Below are 17558 nucleotides of genomic sequence, written 5' to 3'. Positions count from 1 at the left end.
ATGGATGGATGGATGGATGGATGGATGGATGGATGGATAATAGATAGTTTAGACTGATTTTTTTTTTTACGTGACTGTTTCACAATTTCTCATGAGATTATTCTAAAATTCCTAAGAAAATTAAAGCCAGCTCAGTTCAGAGATTGAGGGCTGTTTTTCTTCCATTTTGAAAATGATTTCCCCTTAGTCTTGTGAAATACATGGCAGCATGTTTTCCTTACAGTCTCATTTGTGTTGCAGATGAAACCAAAACTTTTCTTCAGTGGGTAGTTTTAGGTAGACGAGAATATTTTGTTAACCGGATTATTCACGATAACAGGGAAACTCGTTCGCTGGGTATCAAAGGCATTTGTAAACAGCTCAACGTGAATGAAACCTGAACCGCCATGTGGCCGAAAGCTGGCTTTAGTCTGTAAACACAAATCAGAGAGGAAGATGAGACGGGCTGCAGAGCTGAGAGGGGAGAAGTGAAGATTGTGTTGCGATTTGGTTCCAGAGCAGCATGTGTGCAGGGTATAATGAAGCCTATTTCACCAAAATACACATTCAGCTCTGAATATCTAAATCCTTTATCTGGTGAAGTAAACCTGCCAAAGTTCCTGCAAACAAAAATATGTTTTCCAACTGGAAGGAGGCAGCTCCAACACTGGTGTTGCACATTTCCATCATCCGGCAGAAACATCTCAAGTCTGAAGCTATAGGTTTGCATTTTATAATGCAATTACTTGCAACAGGGTGTCATGACGAGTAAGGAAGCACGATCAAATAAACATCAACATATTCAAATATTAGATTTATGGAAATCCTGTCAACAGCACCGTTGCTATCATCAACTCTGGAATGTTTGTAACATTAGTGAACGTGCCAGAATATATTTTTGCGCTCAGCTCTTAATGCTCATGCAGGAGCATCCCATCAGTTTAGGGGCTTGAACATTTATGTATGAGGATGTTACATCCTCAACCACTTTGATTTATTTTTGGAGTAAACATAAAAAGAGTGCATCCATGTGATATATCCCTTTCTACTTCAGTGATTCCCATCCAAGGGTATAAACAGTTGCCAGAGAGACTTGAAGAGACTGTGGCATGAATATTATTAGAAACACTCATGATGATTAGAAGACGTATGTTTCAGACAAAATAAGACAACAGACAGTGTTTTAAGAGCTCATATTCAGCACCCACATGTACAATTTTTACTGATGTGCTTACACATACATGGACATATTTGCAGCCTGCCTACCTTTTTAAGCACCAGGTTGCCGTCCTTGTTAGGGTTGAGCTCAACATTGAATATTTCACTAAATCCACCTTGAATAGAAAATGTGGGCTGTTTGTTTTGAATCTGATCTTTGTCCTCCAGCACCAGAGTACCAATGTTTTCATTCAGCCTGTGGTTCTCTGGAACATACAATAAATACGACTCTGTGGACAGGAAACACATATTAAGAAAGGTTATATACATGTATATGTTAACTGTTGCAACCAATCGGCCGACATAAAAAATGAATCTCCCTCCTATCATGACCTTTGATTTGCATACGGTATGTGTCTTACTTTTGGTGAATGAAGCTAAATTGTCATTGACATCAGTGATGGTGATGGTGACAGTGGTGGTGGCCGTGTTGCCAGTGGCCATTCCTCTCATGTCCTGAGCTTTTACCACCAGCACATACTGACTCGTGGTTTCTCGGTCCAGAGTGTTTATCTTGCAGCTGATCACACCTGCCGAGCGACAAAGAAGGTGTTATATATGAGGTCAACTCTGACTCATGCTCATGTAAAAATAGCCTCCTCAACAGCAGCTTCACCAAATTAATTTGATAAAAAGGTGGGGATAAAGTATTGCTGCAGGGTAGAAGGTAGGGTGGATGTCGTTTCAGGGAGCCAACCTTCATCAGGGTGGATTTCGAAGGCAGAAGTGTCTCCAGCTGAAGTCAAAGAGTACTTGAGCTCTCCGTTGGCAGTATTTGGGTCATCTGCATCAGTTGCCTTCACTTGAACCACTTTAGTTCCTACATGGTTGAGATTATTGCACATAATAAATACATAATTAATTTTTACAAAAATCTATAAAAAGAAAATTATCTTATAGTTTTGCAAAAGCTATTATATAAGGATGTATGTTTGCATTTACCATTATGAAGGTTTGACTTAATTCAATATGATTAGGTGCTAAAATTGCCAAATTGAGTCACTAATGTACTTATATTCACAGAGAGATGCACTAATAGTGGTGGCAGGTGTGAGCATTTTTTTTTTTGCAGTCCACTCTACAATATTTTTGGTACCACTTTACAATAAGGCTCCCCTTATAGATGGCTAATAAATAGTTTATTGATACATTATTAATTGCTCTATAAACACTTTATAAATCATTAATAACTGTTTATGATGCATTAATTAAGTGTGACAGAGAGAGAAAGCTTAGCAGTTTCTTGCTAAATAGTGAACCAAATCTGTTCACCTATATATTTAATCTAGAGTTGTTATATTAAACATTTCAGACTAATGGTTTTTTGAAACCATTAGTGAAAAGGCCAAACCTCAGGGGTATCTGAGGCAGGCTTGAAACACAAGAGTCAGGGTGGCTTCTGGGTAATACCAGATGGCTAGGCCTCAGACTGACGAAGCCTCTTGGATGAGGGGCGAAACGTTTCTTTTTAACAAGAAAACGAAGTCCAGATGACATGATTCAACCTTTTTTGTTGTTATATACCTGGATGACTGAGAAAACAAACTTTGCATTTCAGACTAAGTCACTACTTGTAAGCACAATAAGCATTTGTAAACCTATTTTTTAGGATATACTAGTTGTAGATACTTATAATGCAGTGATAAAGTACAATCCATCCATCCATTATCTTTTACCCGTTTCTTCCATTTTGGGCCAGTACCCATGTCCGGCAATCACTGTGCAAGGGGCGGGGTACACCCTGGACAGGTCGCAAGTCCATCACAGAGTGATAAAGCACAATATTATTTGTTAAAGAAATAGGTTTACAAATGCTTATTGTGCTTACAAGGTAGTAACATAGTCTGAAATGTTTAATATAATAACTCTAGATGAATTATATATAGGTGAACAGATTTGTCTCACTATTTGGCAAGAAACTGGTCAGTTTTGTTTCTGTCACCTTTAATTAATGCATAATAGGCAGTTATTAATGGTTTATACAGTGTTTATAGAGCAATTAATAACATATCTATAAACTATTTATTAGCCATCTATAAGGAAAGCCTTATTGTAAAGTGGTACCATATTTTTTAAATAAGATAGCACTGATTAATACATTTTCAATACTTTACTGCTACACTCATACACTCATAAAAAATGTAGGCTTGGCTTCACTTATCAGTTTTCCACATCTATATTTAATTGTTGTAGCACATTAGCTCCTATTAAGACATTCTATCTTTGAAGGCTTTACAAATAAATCAAATTTAACAGTATCTTGTGTGTAAAAGAATCAATTGATGAAATTTTGATCTAGTTTTTACCTACAGTACATACCTACAAGAGACCTTTCCATTATAGAACCATTGTACGTCCTGGGGAAAATGGGCTCGTTGTCGTTGATGTCTGTCACCTGCACCACAAATTCCCCAGCGTCCTCTATCAACTTGTTGTTCCCGTCAAACATTCGAGCTGTTAAATGATACAAGGCCTTCTCCTCTCTGTTCAGAGATGTTCCGACAAACAGGCCGCCCTTTTCATCCACCGTGAAGATGGTGTTTGCTCCTTCACCATCTATTTTAAACTTCTTCACTTCCACGTTCTTGCTTGACTTGAGCTGCAGAAAATAAAGCAAAACAGGCTTCAACTATAAACATTCTCCCAGCTGGACTGAGGAACCAAATCAACAACCTCCAAGCTAATTTCTACAAATTAACTCAATTCTCTGGCAAAATTGTTCACATATTCATTAAAACCTGGAAGGCAACAAGTCAATAATCTAGATCCTTGTCACATGAAAATAACAAATTTCCTCCTTTTAAAACAACCACTGATGTAAGACTATACACTTAAAATAATAAGTGAGTATAAATTAGTTTTAAGTATACTTGTCCAATCTTGTAAGGTCTGGGTGCAGGTTTTTCTTCTTCCACATAAAGAGAGTTCCAGATCCATTCTCTCTTCTGTCTGGTCAGCACCAGATGGGATTCTTTTTTCACAGCATCAGCTGAGTCTTGTATCTCTGGTACCATGGCTACAAGACCAAAGTCTTCAGCAACAACAAGACAGAAGGACAAAGCCAAGGTAGTCAAAAGTCCTGTCATCTGCAGCTGGAGCCGTGCCATCATCTGTGACAGAACGAGGCAGAAACAGACGAGACAAACGAGATGAGAGGGAGAGGTGAGAAAATGTAGGAGAATGAAGGGGCACAGCAGTAATGAAGAGAGAGGAATAGAGGAGAAAAGAAGAGTGAGATCACATTAAAACCACTTATCAGCTGTGGACAGACCCCTTCACTGGGCCTGGGTGAGAATTAGAGCGAAGGCCAAGGACTCTCTGTCCCCGTACAGTCTGTCGCTGAGCTCGAGGTCTAGCTATCATTCAGGACCAGAGCTCTTAAATCTTCTCAACTTGGGACCCAAATGAAACATTTAGCCCCTCATCATGGGACCTGTACTAAAAGCAAATCACCCCACTGGTCATGTGGGAATCTATTAAACGTGGGCGTGTGACCCATTTTAGGTTTTCACCCATTGAGGTTGAAGTAAGAGAGACTGACGGACATGGAGAGAGAGAAGGTGACATTAAAACCAATCTGGACATGTTTTTTTTTATTTGTACTTAGAAAGGCCCCTTTCCAAAACAAGACGTTTTGTCATTTTACATTTCTGATATCTGTTTCATTGTTTTCCATGTTAATACAGCAAAACAAATTGAAAACAAAGAACTAATTACAACTAAAACAAGCCGTATGTCCACTAGAAGTTATTAATTTAAACAACACATCTACAGTGTATGTTTATTAATGTGTTCTGATAAATATGAAAGAATATTTTCATGCTATGCAACAAAGTGCATAATTAGCTTATTCACCAGATACTTAGTATTTGTTGAAATCACATGATCCAAATGTGTGCATGTGGAGTCTTTCCCCTATAAGTAGGGAAATTTAGATTGTGTTACTTGGTTTAATAAAAATTAAAAGAAGAAAAATGATTGCAACCAAAACAAGTGGTTGAATGGATTCTATTAGGACTTACTGTTCCACATATGTAAAAACAAAACAAACAAAAAAATAAAAGCACTGCAAATGTGCAAACATCTTGCATGTTCTTCTCTGGGAAACTAGAAAGTTTCCAGAAGCAAAATGTTGCTTTTTAAGATGTTGTATTTAATTAGCCCATATACATTTAAAGAGTGGTGCGATGTGGGGCTGCGTTGCTTGGTGGTCAGTGCTGCTGTCCTGTAATCCTGAGGCTACTGGTTTGAGCCCAGTTTGTGTCAGGAAAAACATCTAGTGTAAAAAAAAAAATTGCCAAGTATTTCATGAGTTTGCTTGCTATGGTGAACACTGAAGAAGGAAGCAACACTCACTTAGATAAAATATTTAATTTTGCTGCATCAGTCTTGAGCAGCACGGTGGCACAACTGGTAGAGCTGCTGCCTCTCAGCGAGCAGACTACCCTGGTTCAAATCCCGGTCAGGGGCCTTTCTGGGTGGAGTTTGCATGTTCTCTCCGTGCATGCATGAGTTTTCTCCGGGTACTCCAGTTTCCTCCCACAGACCAAAAACATGCATGTTAGACTGACTCTAAATTGTCTCTTGATGTGAGTGAGAGAGTGAATGGTTGTTTGTCTCATTTGTCTCTATGTGTCCCTGTGATGGACTTGCGACCTGTCCAGGGTGTCCCCCGCCTCTCGCACAATGATGGCTGGACATGGGCACCAGCAACCCCCTCGACCCAAAAAGGAAGAAGCAGGTAAAGATAATGGATGGATGCATCAGTTTATTTAATATCTAATTGGTTACATTTAGTGACATCTAGTGACTTAATTTGCAAATTGCAGCTAAGTGGATGTTTCAGTTCAGCTCCAAATCAAATAAGAACACTAAAACCATGCAGTCGGTGCTTGGGTTGTTCTGCAAGGAGAGAGCTTTTTCTAATGTAATTAAACTATACCTTTACTTTTTATTTTTTATTTGTGTGTGTGTGTGCAGTTCTACACCAATAAGATCCAAAATGCTGGTGCCAGAGTCTTAACTGGAGTTAGTAGGAGAGACCATATCTCTCCAGTTTTACCTTCTCTCCATTGGCTCCCTGTCAAATACAGAATAGAATTCAAAATCTTACTTCTAACCTACAAAGCTATCAACAACCTGGCTCCATCTTATTTTCCAGATCTTATTGTTCCATATTTTCCTAACAGAGCACTTCACTCTCAGACTGCAGATTTACTTGGGGTTCCTAGAATTTACAAAAACAGAATGGGAGGCAGATCTTTCAGTTATCAGGCTCCTCTCTTCTGGAACCAACTTCCAATCTCTGTCCGTGAGGCTGACACATTATCCAGTTTTAAAACTAGGCTTAAGAGTTTCCTTTTTGCTAAATCCTATAGGGTCGGCTTGGGTTTCCTGAGCTGTCCCTTAGTTATGCTGCTATAGGCTTAGACTGCTGGAGGACAAACTGACCACAATTTTCACTCTGCTACTGTCTTTACTTACTCTGCTCAACCTGTTTTGTATTTGTAATTATTTTTTCTATCCTTAACGTGTTTTTTTTGTCTTTCAGATACACATGGACATATAGCTGGACCTACCATTCTGTGTTCATCTGTCTCTCCTTCCTGTCCTCTCAAACCAGCCAGTCAAAGCAGATGTCCGCTTGTCCTGAGCCTGGTTCTGCTGGAGGTTTCTTCCTTTTAAAAGGGAGTTTTTTCCTTTCCACTGTTGCCACTGTGCTTGCTCAGGATGGGAGACTGCAACGAAGCCAAGATTCAACTTGTCTGCTGGATTCCTTAGATAGAGAACTTTACTAATTGGCTTTTATGTATGTGAATGTTCCTGTACAGTGCCCTGAGACAACTTTGTTTTGATTTGGCGCTATATAAATAAACTGAACTGAATTGAATTTAATTGAATAAGATCATGTTGCCGTTATGAATATTTGTTTTAATTTCTGTCACTAAATAATCCTAAATATAATTTAACCAAATTTTGAAGCAGCACCAGGAAAGAAAAAGCCTCAAACACTCTATTATAGAGAAATTAATTGAAGTAAATGAACCAAAAATAGTGGCATTTGGAGGAGCCATAAAAGATCAACACATGATTGCACTAAATTTGTTAACAGTACATCCAATTCACTGCAGAAAGATTGCATTTGAAAACAAACTATTACATTTTTGGTGCAGTTAGTGTAAAGTGCAGCCAACAATCATAGGATTTATCTGGAAAAGAACTCAATGCTTCTACAAAATTGACGGCAACAGAGTGTAGTTCTTCAGGCTAAATAATGGTGTTAAAAGTCCCAAAGCAAAGTCGCGAGAGAGACTTTCTCAACTCCATTTCCATTAATATAGTAAAATATAACATTTGCTAGTCAGCTCAAATACACCTTTTCAAACTTTCAGTGTCAAACACATGTAACGTTACTTAACCGTGATGTTTTGCACAATTTAACAAGTCTTCACAAGATTCTTGACTCAGTCTATGTTAAACTGCCACAGTTTGTGTTTATAGTCTTTACCACCGGTAGTTTCTTTGTCTTGTGTCATTTTATTTTTACTGCCTGCAAGCCACAATTTAACCCAAATGAACCCACACAAACACCACCAGTAAGAGAAGCGGTGTTTGCTCACAGTTTTTTTTTTTTCTTACTGTTTCACCCCTCTCTTGTTTGCGTCTCCCTCATGGTTCTCGTGTCCCCCACCAGGCTCTATCTAATAAAGCAGAAAATGCCAGTGAAATAATCTTCAAAACATTTTAGCCTATCTGCGCTGTACTCGGGCAGATATCTCGGTGTAGCCCTGTGCCATCCCAGTGGACAGATTACTGCATCTTATTGTCTTGCAGCCATTAGCAGTGGGGAGGGAGAAAGAGAGATTAGGACGAGGGGATTATTCTGGCACAGTTCTTCTCTCTCTAATGGCCTAATCTTGTATTGTGCTGACCTCTCCTGACCTCTTCACACAGCTCCCCAGGAATGAGTGCAAACAAAATAATTTTTTTGTTTTTTTTATGGCTCTTGCTCAGCATCTCTTTGTGTGTTTTCTTTTTTGACTTCCTTTCAGGACTCAATTAGTTAAATAAAAGTCCATCCTCATCCGTTGCTGCAATTTACTTTGGACTGCCAAATGAAAGTGGGTGCTGTCTCTGAATGTATTTAATCTGGATCTTCATGTTGTTAATCTGATCCCACAGGTGGTAATAAGCTAAATCTGATCACAAGAGCAATAATCCCATAAACCACTATCTTGTTTTTTTAAAACTTGCACCTTACAAAGAAACTTTGGCTCTATAAAAAAGAAACTGTCCAGATGATCTGACTGAGAATTATTGGATTTGGCTCTATAATGTTTGCAAATTATCTTACCCCACAGATACTTCACTTTAAATATTTTTACAGAGTTTCTATTATGGAACATAATTTTTAAATAATTCCATGCAATGTAACTGACTTCCTCTCATACAGTTTTTGTGTCATACCAGCCAAAAGAATTGTGATGACATTGTGGTTCTGTCTCAAAAACAATAGAGCTAAATTAAGTTATGAATAATTTTAAAAAAAAGAAGCAGCTTTGTGACTTTTAGAAATAGTGAATCAACTTTAACAACAATTTCAACATGAAGCAAACAACAATGATGTGTGAAAAAAGGCACAGGACACAAAACTGGCAAACAACAGGAAAAAATCTAGTTTTCTCTGGCGTCGATTGCAATGAAGATTAAAATCTATAGCGTCACTCAAAGGAAGTCATGATCATTTTATGTTTTTTGTTACATTTTGATCTCATTATAATATCATCTTATTGCATAATCTCATGTGATCTGCAAGTGCTCAGAATGTGTGTTGCGAACGACTCTTCGCTACTCCCACAAAATTTAAACCATTTTTTGTAACAACATCGAGAAATAATTTGTATTTGCTAAATTAAAGTTAGCTGTGGGAGTTTTTAAATATGAGTTGACTCCAAAAGTTCATTTGTTTTATATGTACATCCAGTGATTCAGCTCTGAAAGTTTCATTATACTTTGTCCAGGGTAATGAGATATTTTACTAACATGGCAGACAAATACACACACAATGGCGGGCAAACTATATGTACAGTACAGTAAAATGGACAAAAGCCGCAAAACTCAAAGTGATAAATTATATGATATTGTCTGAGCTAATCAGACAGTATGACGTGCCTAAACTTATGAATCATGTTTGGTTTCCTGTGAGGAGAAGTATTGCACACTGCATACAACTAAACAAGTGTTTGTTGTCATTTGTTGCACAAAAGCACACATTTGAATCAAACACTAATGTTTCAGAAGGAACAGTAACATTGATGGGATAAATCAGTTGCGTCATAATGTTCTCATGTTGCTTTGTGTGGAGTGTGATTGAAGCAACGTACAGTTTGTGGTGTCAAAATAACACAATGCAAATAAGCTGCATTTGATTTGTCCAACCTCTTTACTAAATCTTGACACATTCCCTGCTCACTGAAATGTGGCTGTTGTTGTTTCAGAGCAGACGTGTTTCCAGATAACGTTCTTCCTCTGCTTTCAGTGTGTGAGTCTTTCCTTTCATCATGTTCTGAACAAACAAAGTAATCACATCATGTTCTCTACGTGTGGTTTTTTTCCACATAGAGGGGTTCTTCACCGACTTTCAAGAAAACAAACGAATCAAATGAGCCACAAATTGTTATAAAGCTAAAGTTCACAAAGTGAATCTACTTCTTAGCAGCTGATGTTTTCCCTCGTAGTTTTTAACAAACTAAAGGAAATAAGAATAAGTAGATAAGAATAATATTTTTTAAGTAGCATGATAATTTCTTGAAACTGTGTGTGTGGATGTTTATTTTTTTAAGTATGAGTCTAAAATATGATAACTGGTGAATTTTTATTGTCTTAGAAATTATTTTTGTTCATAAAGCCACATCGGCTTTTATATAACATCTAAAATTATTCTTCATATGTTTAACTTTCAAATTGTTTGTGCCAAGATTTCTAAACACCAAACATTTAAAATCATGCTTGTTTTTTTTTTTTATTGTTGTTGCTGTTTATTGTATAATAATAATAATTGTTATTATTATGGGGTCATATAATAGCTCGGTGGTCAGTGTCACAGTCTTGTAATTTTGTGGCTACAGGTTCAAATTTTCCATAATTTCCTCCTCATCCTTGGATTCATCATGTCAAAGTACCAATAACTGAGCGATAAGTCTAACATTTGCACGTACTTCCTTCTCTCATAGGTTTTCCCTACAAGGGCATTTTTTAAAGCATCATTTCCTCCTCCATCAGAAGTCAGCATCCACTTCTCTTTTATCAGCACCAGGAAGTGTAAACACAATGCCTTGTGGGAAATGCCACTGGTTCTGTTAATTTAAGGTCATTAGTGAGTTGACACACCCTTCCTAGTATTCACTGCTGACTTCATGTGTCTGCCTGTAAATGTCTCCCTTTGAGTTACTTGTTTTTCCTTTTTTATTTTGGACTTTAAACTTTTTTCATCCTCCACTTCACCTTCACCTTTATGATGTTTTTTTTACCCTCAGCTTGGTCATTCCATTTTTTTTTCTCTGTAATTTTCTACTTCAGTCTTGTTAAGTCTCCCCAGATGAAAGCCACATCTCCTTCTCCACGCAAAACTATTTCTGTCTCCCATCAATCTTTCCCTCCTTTTCGTTTTCTCACCTTAATCTTCACCTCTCTTCTTTAACACCCGCTCACGCTCTCGACCTCACCTTAAAAGCAGGTTGGTGTGAAGGATAAAAATGCCAGAAGACTCAGCTTGACAAATTTTGAACTCCAGACCCCTTAAAACTTTAAATTAAAAAAAAAAAAAAAAAAATATATATATATATATATATAAAGAAATTGTTTTTGTTTTAATTCCTTTGAAAGGGGCAAGGTTACGGTACACAAATCGAACTAAAGGATTATTCAGAGCTATTTGCAGCATTATTTATCGAAGGCATCTTTTAGAGGTATGAAAAATAAATAACACCCTGGAATATCTGTAATTGCATCTGTACATTGTCTGCAGGCAAGAGTGTGCACGGTGACGGAGGTGCAGAAACAGGCAGACGCAGAGATATAGTTGTCACTCTCAGAGATGTTTTGTGACTGACAGACAGGTCTGACCCAGTTTCAGTCGTACCAAAGGCTAGAGCGCAGAAACGAACAAGACTTCATAATCCTGCCGGTCGCTGAAGGGCATCTGAAGTTTAACTCTCGTTGTCGTTTCTGCCTTTTAAAGATGGAAATACAGTTTGATTTTGTCTGCGGAGGGACAAAGTCTTCGTCCTTTATTCCATCCTTCTTGTATCTTCACACCTAAAGGCTGTAAGAGAAATTTTCTGCTTGCTTCAAGCATTTTTTTTCCCTCTTGTAACTGTTGTTATTACTCAAATTACCATTTTTTAAAAGATGAAAATAGACAAAAACTTCCCTTTAGCTAGATATTTTCTTAACATTCAGTCAAACTTTTTATTCTTAGGTTGTTGTTTTTTTCAGTTTGTAACTTACTGTAAAAAAAAAATTAAAAAAAAATCAGTGTGAGAGTTGACATAAAGATTACAGATAATATATTCTGATTCCAGAAACTGAATTATGTATTTAAGTAAAAATTTTGCTCGAAGTAAAATGACATGCTGTTGTCCATGCTGCTGATTCTCCATGCTGCTGATCTCTTGCCTTTATGCTGCTGTATTCATACCCATCTGCTCACTATACACTCATGTTTGTGCTGCTGTTTAATATACCGTATTATATTACAATATTGGTGTTTAGCATATATCTTAGATCTTTTAATATATCCTTTAGCATTTATCTTAGATTCTAATATAATGTTTCTTTTATACTTTATATTTTTGTTAGTTTTGGGTGTAACTGGGACCTTGAGTACACAATTTCATTCCACCTCATGTACCACATGTGATGCGAATGACAATAAAAAACCTAGAACCTTGAACATAGCTGCTGTATATTTATTTGTCATCTGAGAAAACTAATCAGATGAGTTTGTTACTTCCATATACCAAAAGAAAAGGAAAAAAAAAACTAAAATTACATTTAATTAAGACATTAAATAATAAAAATGGTTAAGAATAATGAGTAAAATGTCTCACTCTACCATTAAACTAAATATGTATTGTGATCCCACAGAGGATAAATCCATTGATCCTACATTTTGTGAGAAATCAAGAGGCCTCACGGAAAAATGTTCAGAACACTTCACAACTTTATGCACATCTAAAGTTAAATGGAAGTTGAAAACATTCAATTAAATGTTCACTTTGTAAATTAAATTTTATCTGGCAACACTCCTGAATCAAAGTAAATAATTAAATGAAAATGTCTGTTTCCAAACAAGACAGACAAACACATCTATCATGAACGTGTTTAATGTATGTTTGTCATCTATTTGTGAAAGTGTTTTAAATTACAGACCGTCTTTGTAACTGTGCTTCAAATTTACCCAAATTCTGTTTAAATATGTTTCTGTTGTTGTAGTCTGCAGTCATGACATTGAAATCAGACTTTTTTAAATTACTCATGTCAACTTAAGCCTGTGCTGTTTGCCTTTCACATACTAAAATTTGTGTCTGTTTCAGATTAAGACAGGTTTAATCACAAAGCAGCTTCTACCAATCTGTCTGTCAGCGGGTCACACTGCTACCACACACACACACACACACGCACGCACAAACACACACACATCGTTCTCTATGGCAGCATCACTGAGTCGAATCATGCAGATTTTACCTCACAGTTACGAATGACGTCAGACAAATCCTCATCTGATGCTAATTGTTGTTTTCTCTGAAAATCCTTTTTTGTTTTGTTTTTTGGAACCTCCTGCTCAAGTCAGTACATTGAAAAAGAAAGTGCTGCAAAGCAAATCTTCTATTTACAAAGATGTTCAAAAAAAATTAAACTCAAACCCCTGAATGGGTTTTAATGAGACGCTCAGAAGTCAATGTAGTCAGCCCAATTCAAGATGGCCACCACATATAATTAGCCATGGACGACACGAAAATGGCCACAGCTCAGTCAGTTTAACAGCATTTGAGCTACAATTTGGTGTAATATTAACCTAAAATTGTCCCACTGCCTACTGTGAGCACAAAATGTTTGTGGTAGATCTTTGCTTAAAACTGTGCCATTAACATAGGGTTAATCATGTTTGTCTGTTAGCAAAATATCTTATAAACCACTGGATGTTAATGAAATGCTGAAAATAAATTGCTGCATATACATCTGACTAATTTTTAGACAGACATGGCTGTCACAACCATCAGAACTTCATCCATCCATCCATCCATCCATTTTCTTTACCCGCTTATTCCATTTTGGGTCACGGGGGTCGCTGGTGCCCATGTCCAGCAATCACTGTGCGAGGGGTGGGGTACACCCTGGACGGGTCGCAAGTCCATCACAGGGCCACATAGAGACAAACGAGACAAACAACCATTCACTCTCTCACTCACACCTAGGGACAATTTAGAGTTACCAATCAGCCTAACATGCATGTTTTTGGTCTGTGGGAGGAAACCGGAGTACCCGGAGAAAACCCACGCATGCACGGAGAGAACATGCAAACTCCACCCAGAAAGGCCCCTGGACCGGGGTTTGAACCAAGGACCTGCTCGCTGAGAGGCAGCAGCTCTACCAGTTGCGCCACCGTGCTGCCCACCATCAGAACTTACAAAACAAAAATAAGCCAATTTTAAATGTATTGGACAAAACTCTGGTGTGGAAGTAGCTGATAGCAGGGCTTAATTTGAGCCGGAAACGGATCCGGGAACAGGATCCGGGAACAGGATCCAGGAACAGGATCTGGGAATTCCCTTATTTTGACAGGGTGCATTTTAGTAAGTATTTGCTTGGATCCGATAACTCTCAGGCTTAGTAATAATAAAATAATGAACAAATACGACTGCCTTGAACAAATAAAACTTATATTGGACATGTAAACTGAAAAATAATTACATAAACACTTATTTTAAACACAACAGCCACTTACAACTTCTTAGTATCACATACGATCTGCCTCTTCAAATAAGCATTTCCGCCTTTACCAAAAAATAAATAAATAAATCTCCGCCCCTGAAAGAGTGGTGGGGGTGAGTGCTGAGCTAAACAAACAGTCGTATGCGGGCAGGAGCCCACAGGCAGCATCAATGAACAGACGGAGGAGGTGCCCGGAGGTTTCACATGTGGAGTCGGACAGTGAGTTTGGTGGAAAAGAGTTGGGCTTGGAACTATTGAGTAAGTGGGAGGGGGAGTGTAGGATGCTTGACAGAAGCGGAGTGTTTACAAATGTAAGTAAATGTAAATGTAAATGATTAACAACCTGTTAAAATACACCAAAATGCAGGAAATCACATCTACTTTACTCAAACTTTTCTGGGGGAGGACCCCCAGACACCCCGCTACCCCAAAAACCCCTCCCCCACACCCCACCCACCACTATTTGCGTTCTGGCTTTGATAGATTTACAAATTAAGCCCTGGCCGAGAGTCATCCCCAACACATAATTTAAGCGCTACATATTGAATGACATTGTTGCTTTAACCTTTATTATTAACTACTAGAAACCCTATTTTTCTGTTAGCAAAATATTTCATGAACCCTCAGACAAATTGAATTTAAATTTATAAACTAATGTTTGACAGCAATGGAATAACTTGGAGTCAACTGAGTCCAAGATGGCCGTCAGTTTTACAAAGCTCAAATTTGGTGTAGTAGTAACTGAGAGTCATTCAAGTTGTATGTTTTGAGGTCTAACACATCGCACAACGCCTCAAAAAATTGTGTGATGTAGTAAACTAAGTAATTTTCCAGGTTTGATCAAAACAGCTCTGACTCATTGCTCTACATGAGACAATTTTAGTTTAAAACACCGGCATGAAAGGTGGTGGGCGATTCAAGAAGTGCTGGGCTTTTTTATTCTCTATATTTTTGCCATTCCCTTTTCCTTTTCTTATGAATTTAGATGCAGAAACCGATTTGTCGAAGTGTACAAAACAATTCAAATTCAAACTGAGTGTAGTATGTCACATAAAAAGAGGAATGCAGGTCATTCGCAAAGAATAAAACCTTAACCTTTCAGCAGTAATCAGCGAGTTCAGCTGAACCAACATCACCACAGCTGGACAGCTTGTCAGCCTCACTGACATGTATCTGAATGAATGAACGGTTCTAATCATGAATCTTGGGTTCGTATGTGTGTACGTGCGATTGTTTGTGTGTGTGTGGGCGAAGTCTCCCAGATGGCTCCCAGAGGATTTTCCCTGATAGTTCCCTCTTCAGGAATTAAGACCACTGGGTTTAACCGCATCAACAGCTTTCGATGTAACAACCCAAATCAAATCACTCGGAGCAAATCTGCCACTGCAGAGTAACAGGAAAGATAGATGACACACATACTTCTGGACAAAATCACAACAAAGCACTGTTTTAGAACACCTCTATGAACCCATAACAATTAAGTGTTGAATTCTTGCCAAGGTGTTTGGTTTAACCTGTCTTTCACAGCACAATAGACTGATAAATTAGGTCTCAAACACATTGCATATGTAGATTAGGAAAGGCTTCAGCTGACAAAATGACACCATTCAAGTGACAAGATCCTCACTACATTTTAATATTAGATATGCATCATCAATACTTCATAGGCAAACCAACTTGAACTTGACAGCTTTGATGAATTGCTTTCTTGTGATTGCAGAACCCCTTAAAACTTGAGACCTCCTGATGGATTTTGTTAAATTTTTCCTTAGCTGTGTCTACAAATCACCTCGTATCATTTTAATGACCACAGCCGTCTGTCTCCAGGAATGACAGTTCCAACCCTCTGGGGAAGAAGAAGAAGGGGGAGGGAGGAAGGTCAGCACTCAATTACTGCATTCAAATCTACACCGAGCTGTCCGAGATCATTGCCGTAACATATGTGAGCTGTGACGGGTGCTGACACCCTGTCCTGAAAGGGGTTATGACTGTCAGCCCAAGTTATTTCTGTACCTTTCTTTTGAGACAGTTTTACCAGCGTTCGCCCTGGAGTGAATGGGAAAGTAGCCTGGAGCATTTTCAAGGGATTTGGGTTACATTTTTCTGGCGGTGCTGCAGTACACAGCTCTACACTCAAATGTGAAATGTATATTCACAGTCCCATTTGCTGAACATGAAAGCTCTGGATGTTCTGCCTGGCACCAGCTCACACCATTCATGCACACAGAAAACTCTTGGTATTACTTTTCTAATTAGGACAGAGAAAGAAAACTTACCTTGAAAAATGAGCACTGCGGGTCAAATTGTTTTGGTGTAAAATGAAGCTCCGGTTCCGTCAGGCTGTGCACTTGTTCCCCGAAACTGGAGTTCAGATGATCGGGGTGGCTAAAACCACCCAGTTATTCCTCTTGTTCCTCGCCCCTCTTCTTTCTACTGAAAGAAAGTGGCAGGTGTTTGTGTGTTGTCTATAGAGTTTTTCCCCTTTCCTCAGGAGTGTCAAGCCAGTTAAGAAAGTTGATCAAAAATTTTCTTAATGCTTCTCAAATGAGAATGAATCCAAGCGATGTCCAAAGCAAAGCAGCTCAATTTAAGTGTTAAATAAGTACAAATAAAATAAGAATGTCCAAGGTGTTTGTCCAAAATAATAAGAAAATATATCACTTGAAATGTGAAGTTTTTCTCCCCCAAATCGTCTCTATTTAACTCCCTTTCTGCAGGTTGTCAAGGTTTTCTTCCTCAGGTGTGAATCCAACAGGTTCTCAGTCGCTCTTGCTCTTTTTCTTCCTCTCCACTCTGATGTGGTTTTCTCATCCAAAACCTAAAACTGTTGCTCCACAGCTGTCTGACCACAGTCCCCCTTTCTCACACAGGTCACTGCCCACTTCCTTTTCCTGTTATTGTGGTCAGTCGTCTTCCATGGTTCTCTCAGCTACTGCTCCTTTTCCTGTCCCGGGATAAGGGAGGGAGAGAAACGAAGAGGTATGGAATTTGTGGAAGTACAGGAAAATAAGAAAGCGGCTGAGAAGCAGAGAGGTAGAGCGCATACGCTGGAGAAGCTCAAAGACACACAGAGAGGCAGAGAAGGCAGCGAGCTCATGCTCGTGAAGCAGATGGAGTGAGTGTGTGAGGGAGAGAAGAAGGGAGGGAGGGTGATGGAGAGTAAGGTGAGATATTCCTCAATCCATCTGAGGGAAAAAATGGGAGAAAAGATGAAAAGTGGAGGGGTGGAGATTTATTATTCATGTGTTTGTGATAAGGATTAAGTTAAACAGGTTATTGGGGATAATCCTCAGCGATTTCCCCACATGAGGCTAGTAAATGTTTCAGAGGGCTGACTTTGGTATGTGTGTGTGTGTGTGGGGGGG

The 17558-nt window shown here is 38.4% G+C and overlaps 1 protein-coding gene across 1 annotated transcript in view; it reads right to left on the bottom strand.

Moving 5' to 3' along the window:
* The window catches only part of cdh5 (cadherin 5), a 37242-nt gene extending 20024 nt beyond the window's left edge, over positions 1-17218 (bottom strand). Inside the window, exons 1-7 of the mRNA XM_037680326.1 lie at positions 16855-17218; positions 16470-16626; positions 4068-4307; positions 3517-3796; positions 1895-2017; positions 1560-1727; positions 1246-1427 (exon numbers count right to left, since the gene is read on the bottom strand). Coding sequence (XP_037536254.1) covers positions 1246-1427; positions 1560-1727; positions 1895-2017; positions 3517-3796; positions 4068-4307 — 993 coding nt within the window. The 5' untranslated portion in view covers positions 16470-16626; positions 16855-17218. The remainder of the gene's footprint in view (positions 1-1245; positions 1428-1559; positions 1728-1894; positions 2018-3516; positions 3797-4067; positions 4308-16469; positions 16627-16854) is intronic.
* Between the last annotated feature and the right edge of the window lie 340 nt (positions 17219-17558).

Source organism: Nematolebias whitei, chromosome 1 (genome assembly GCF_014905685.2).
Source record: "Nematolebias whitei isolate Nwh7 chromosome 1, NemWhi1, whole genome shotgun sequence".
Taxonomy (NCBI): domain Eukaryota; kingdom Metazoa; phylum Chordata; class Actinopteri; order Cyprinodontiformes; family Rivulidae; genus Nematolebias; species Nematolebias whitei.
This window is presented reverse-complemented; position numbering and strand designations above follow the sequence as displayed.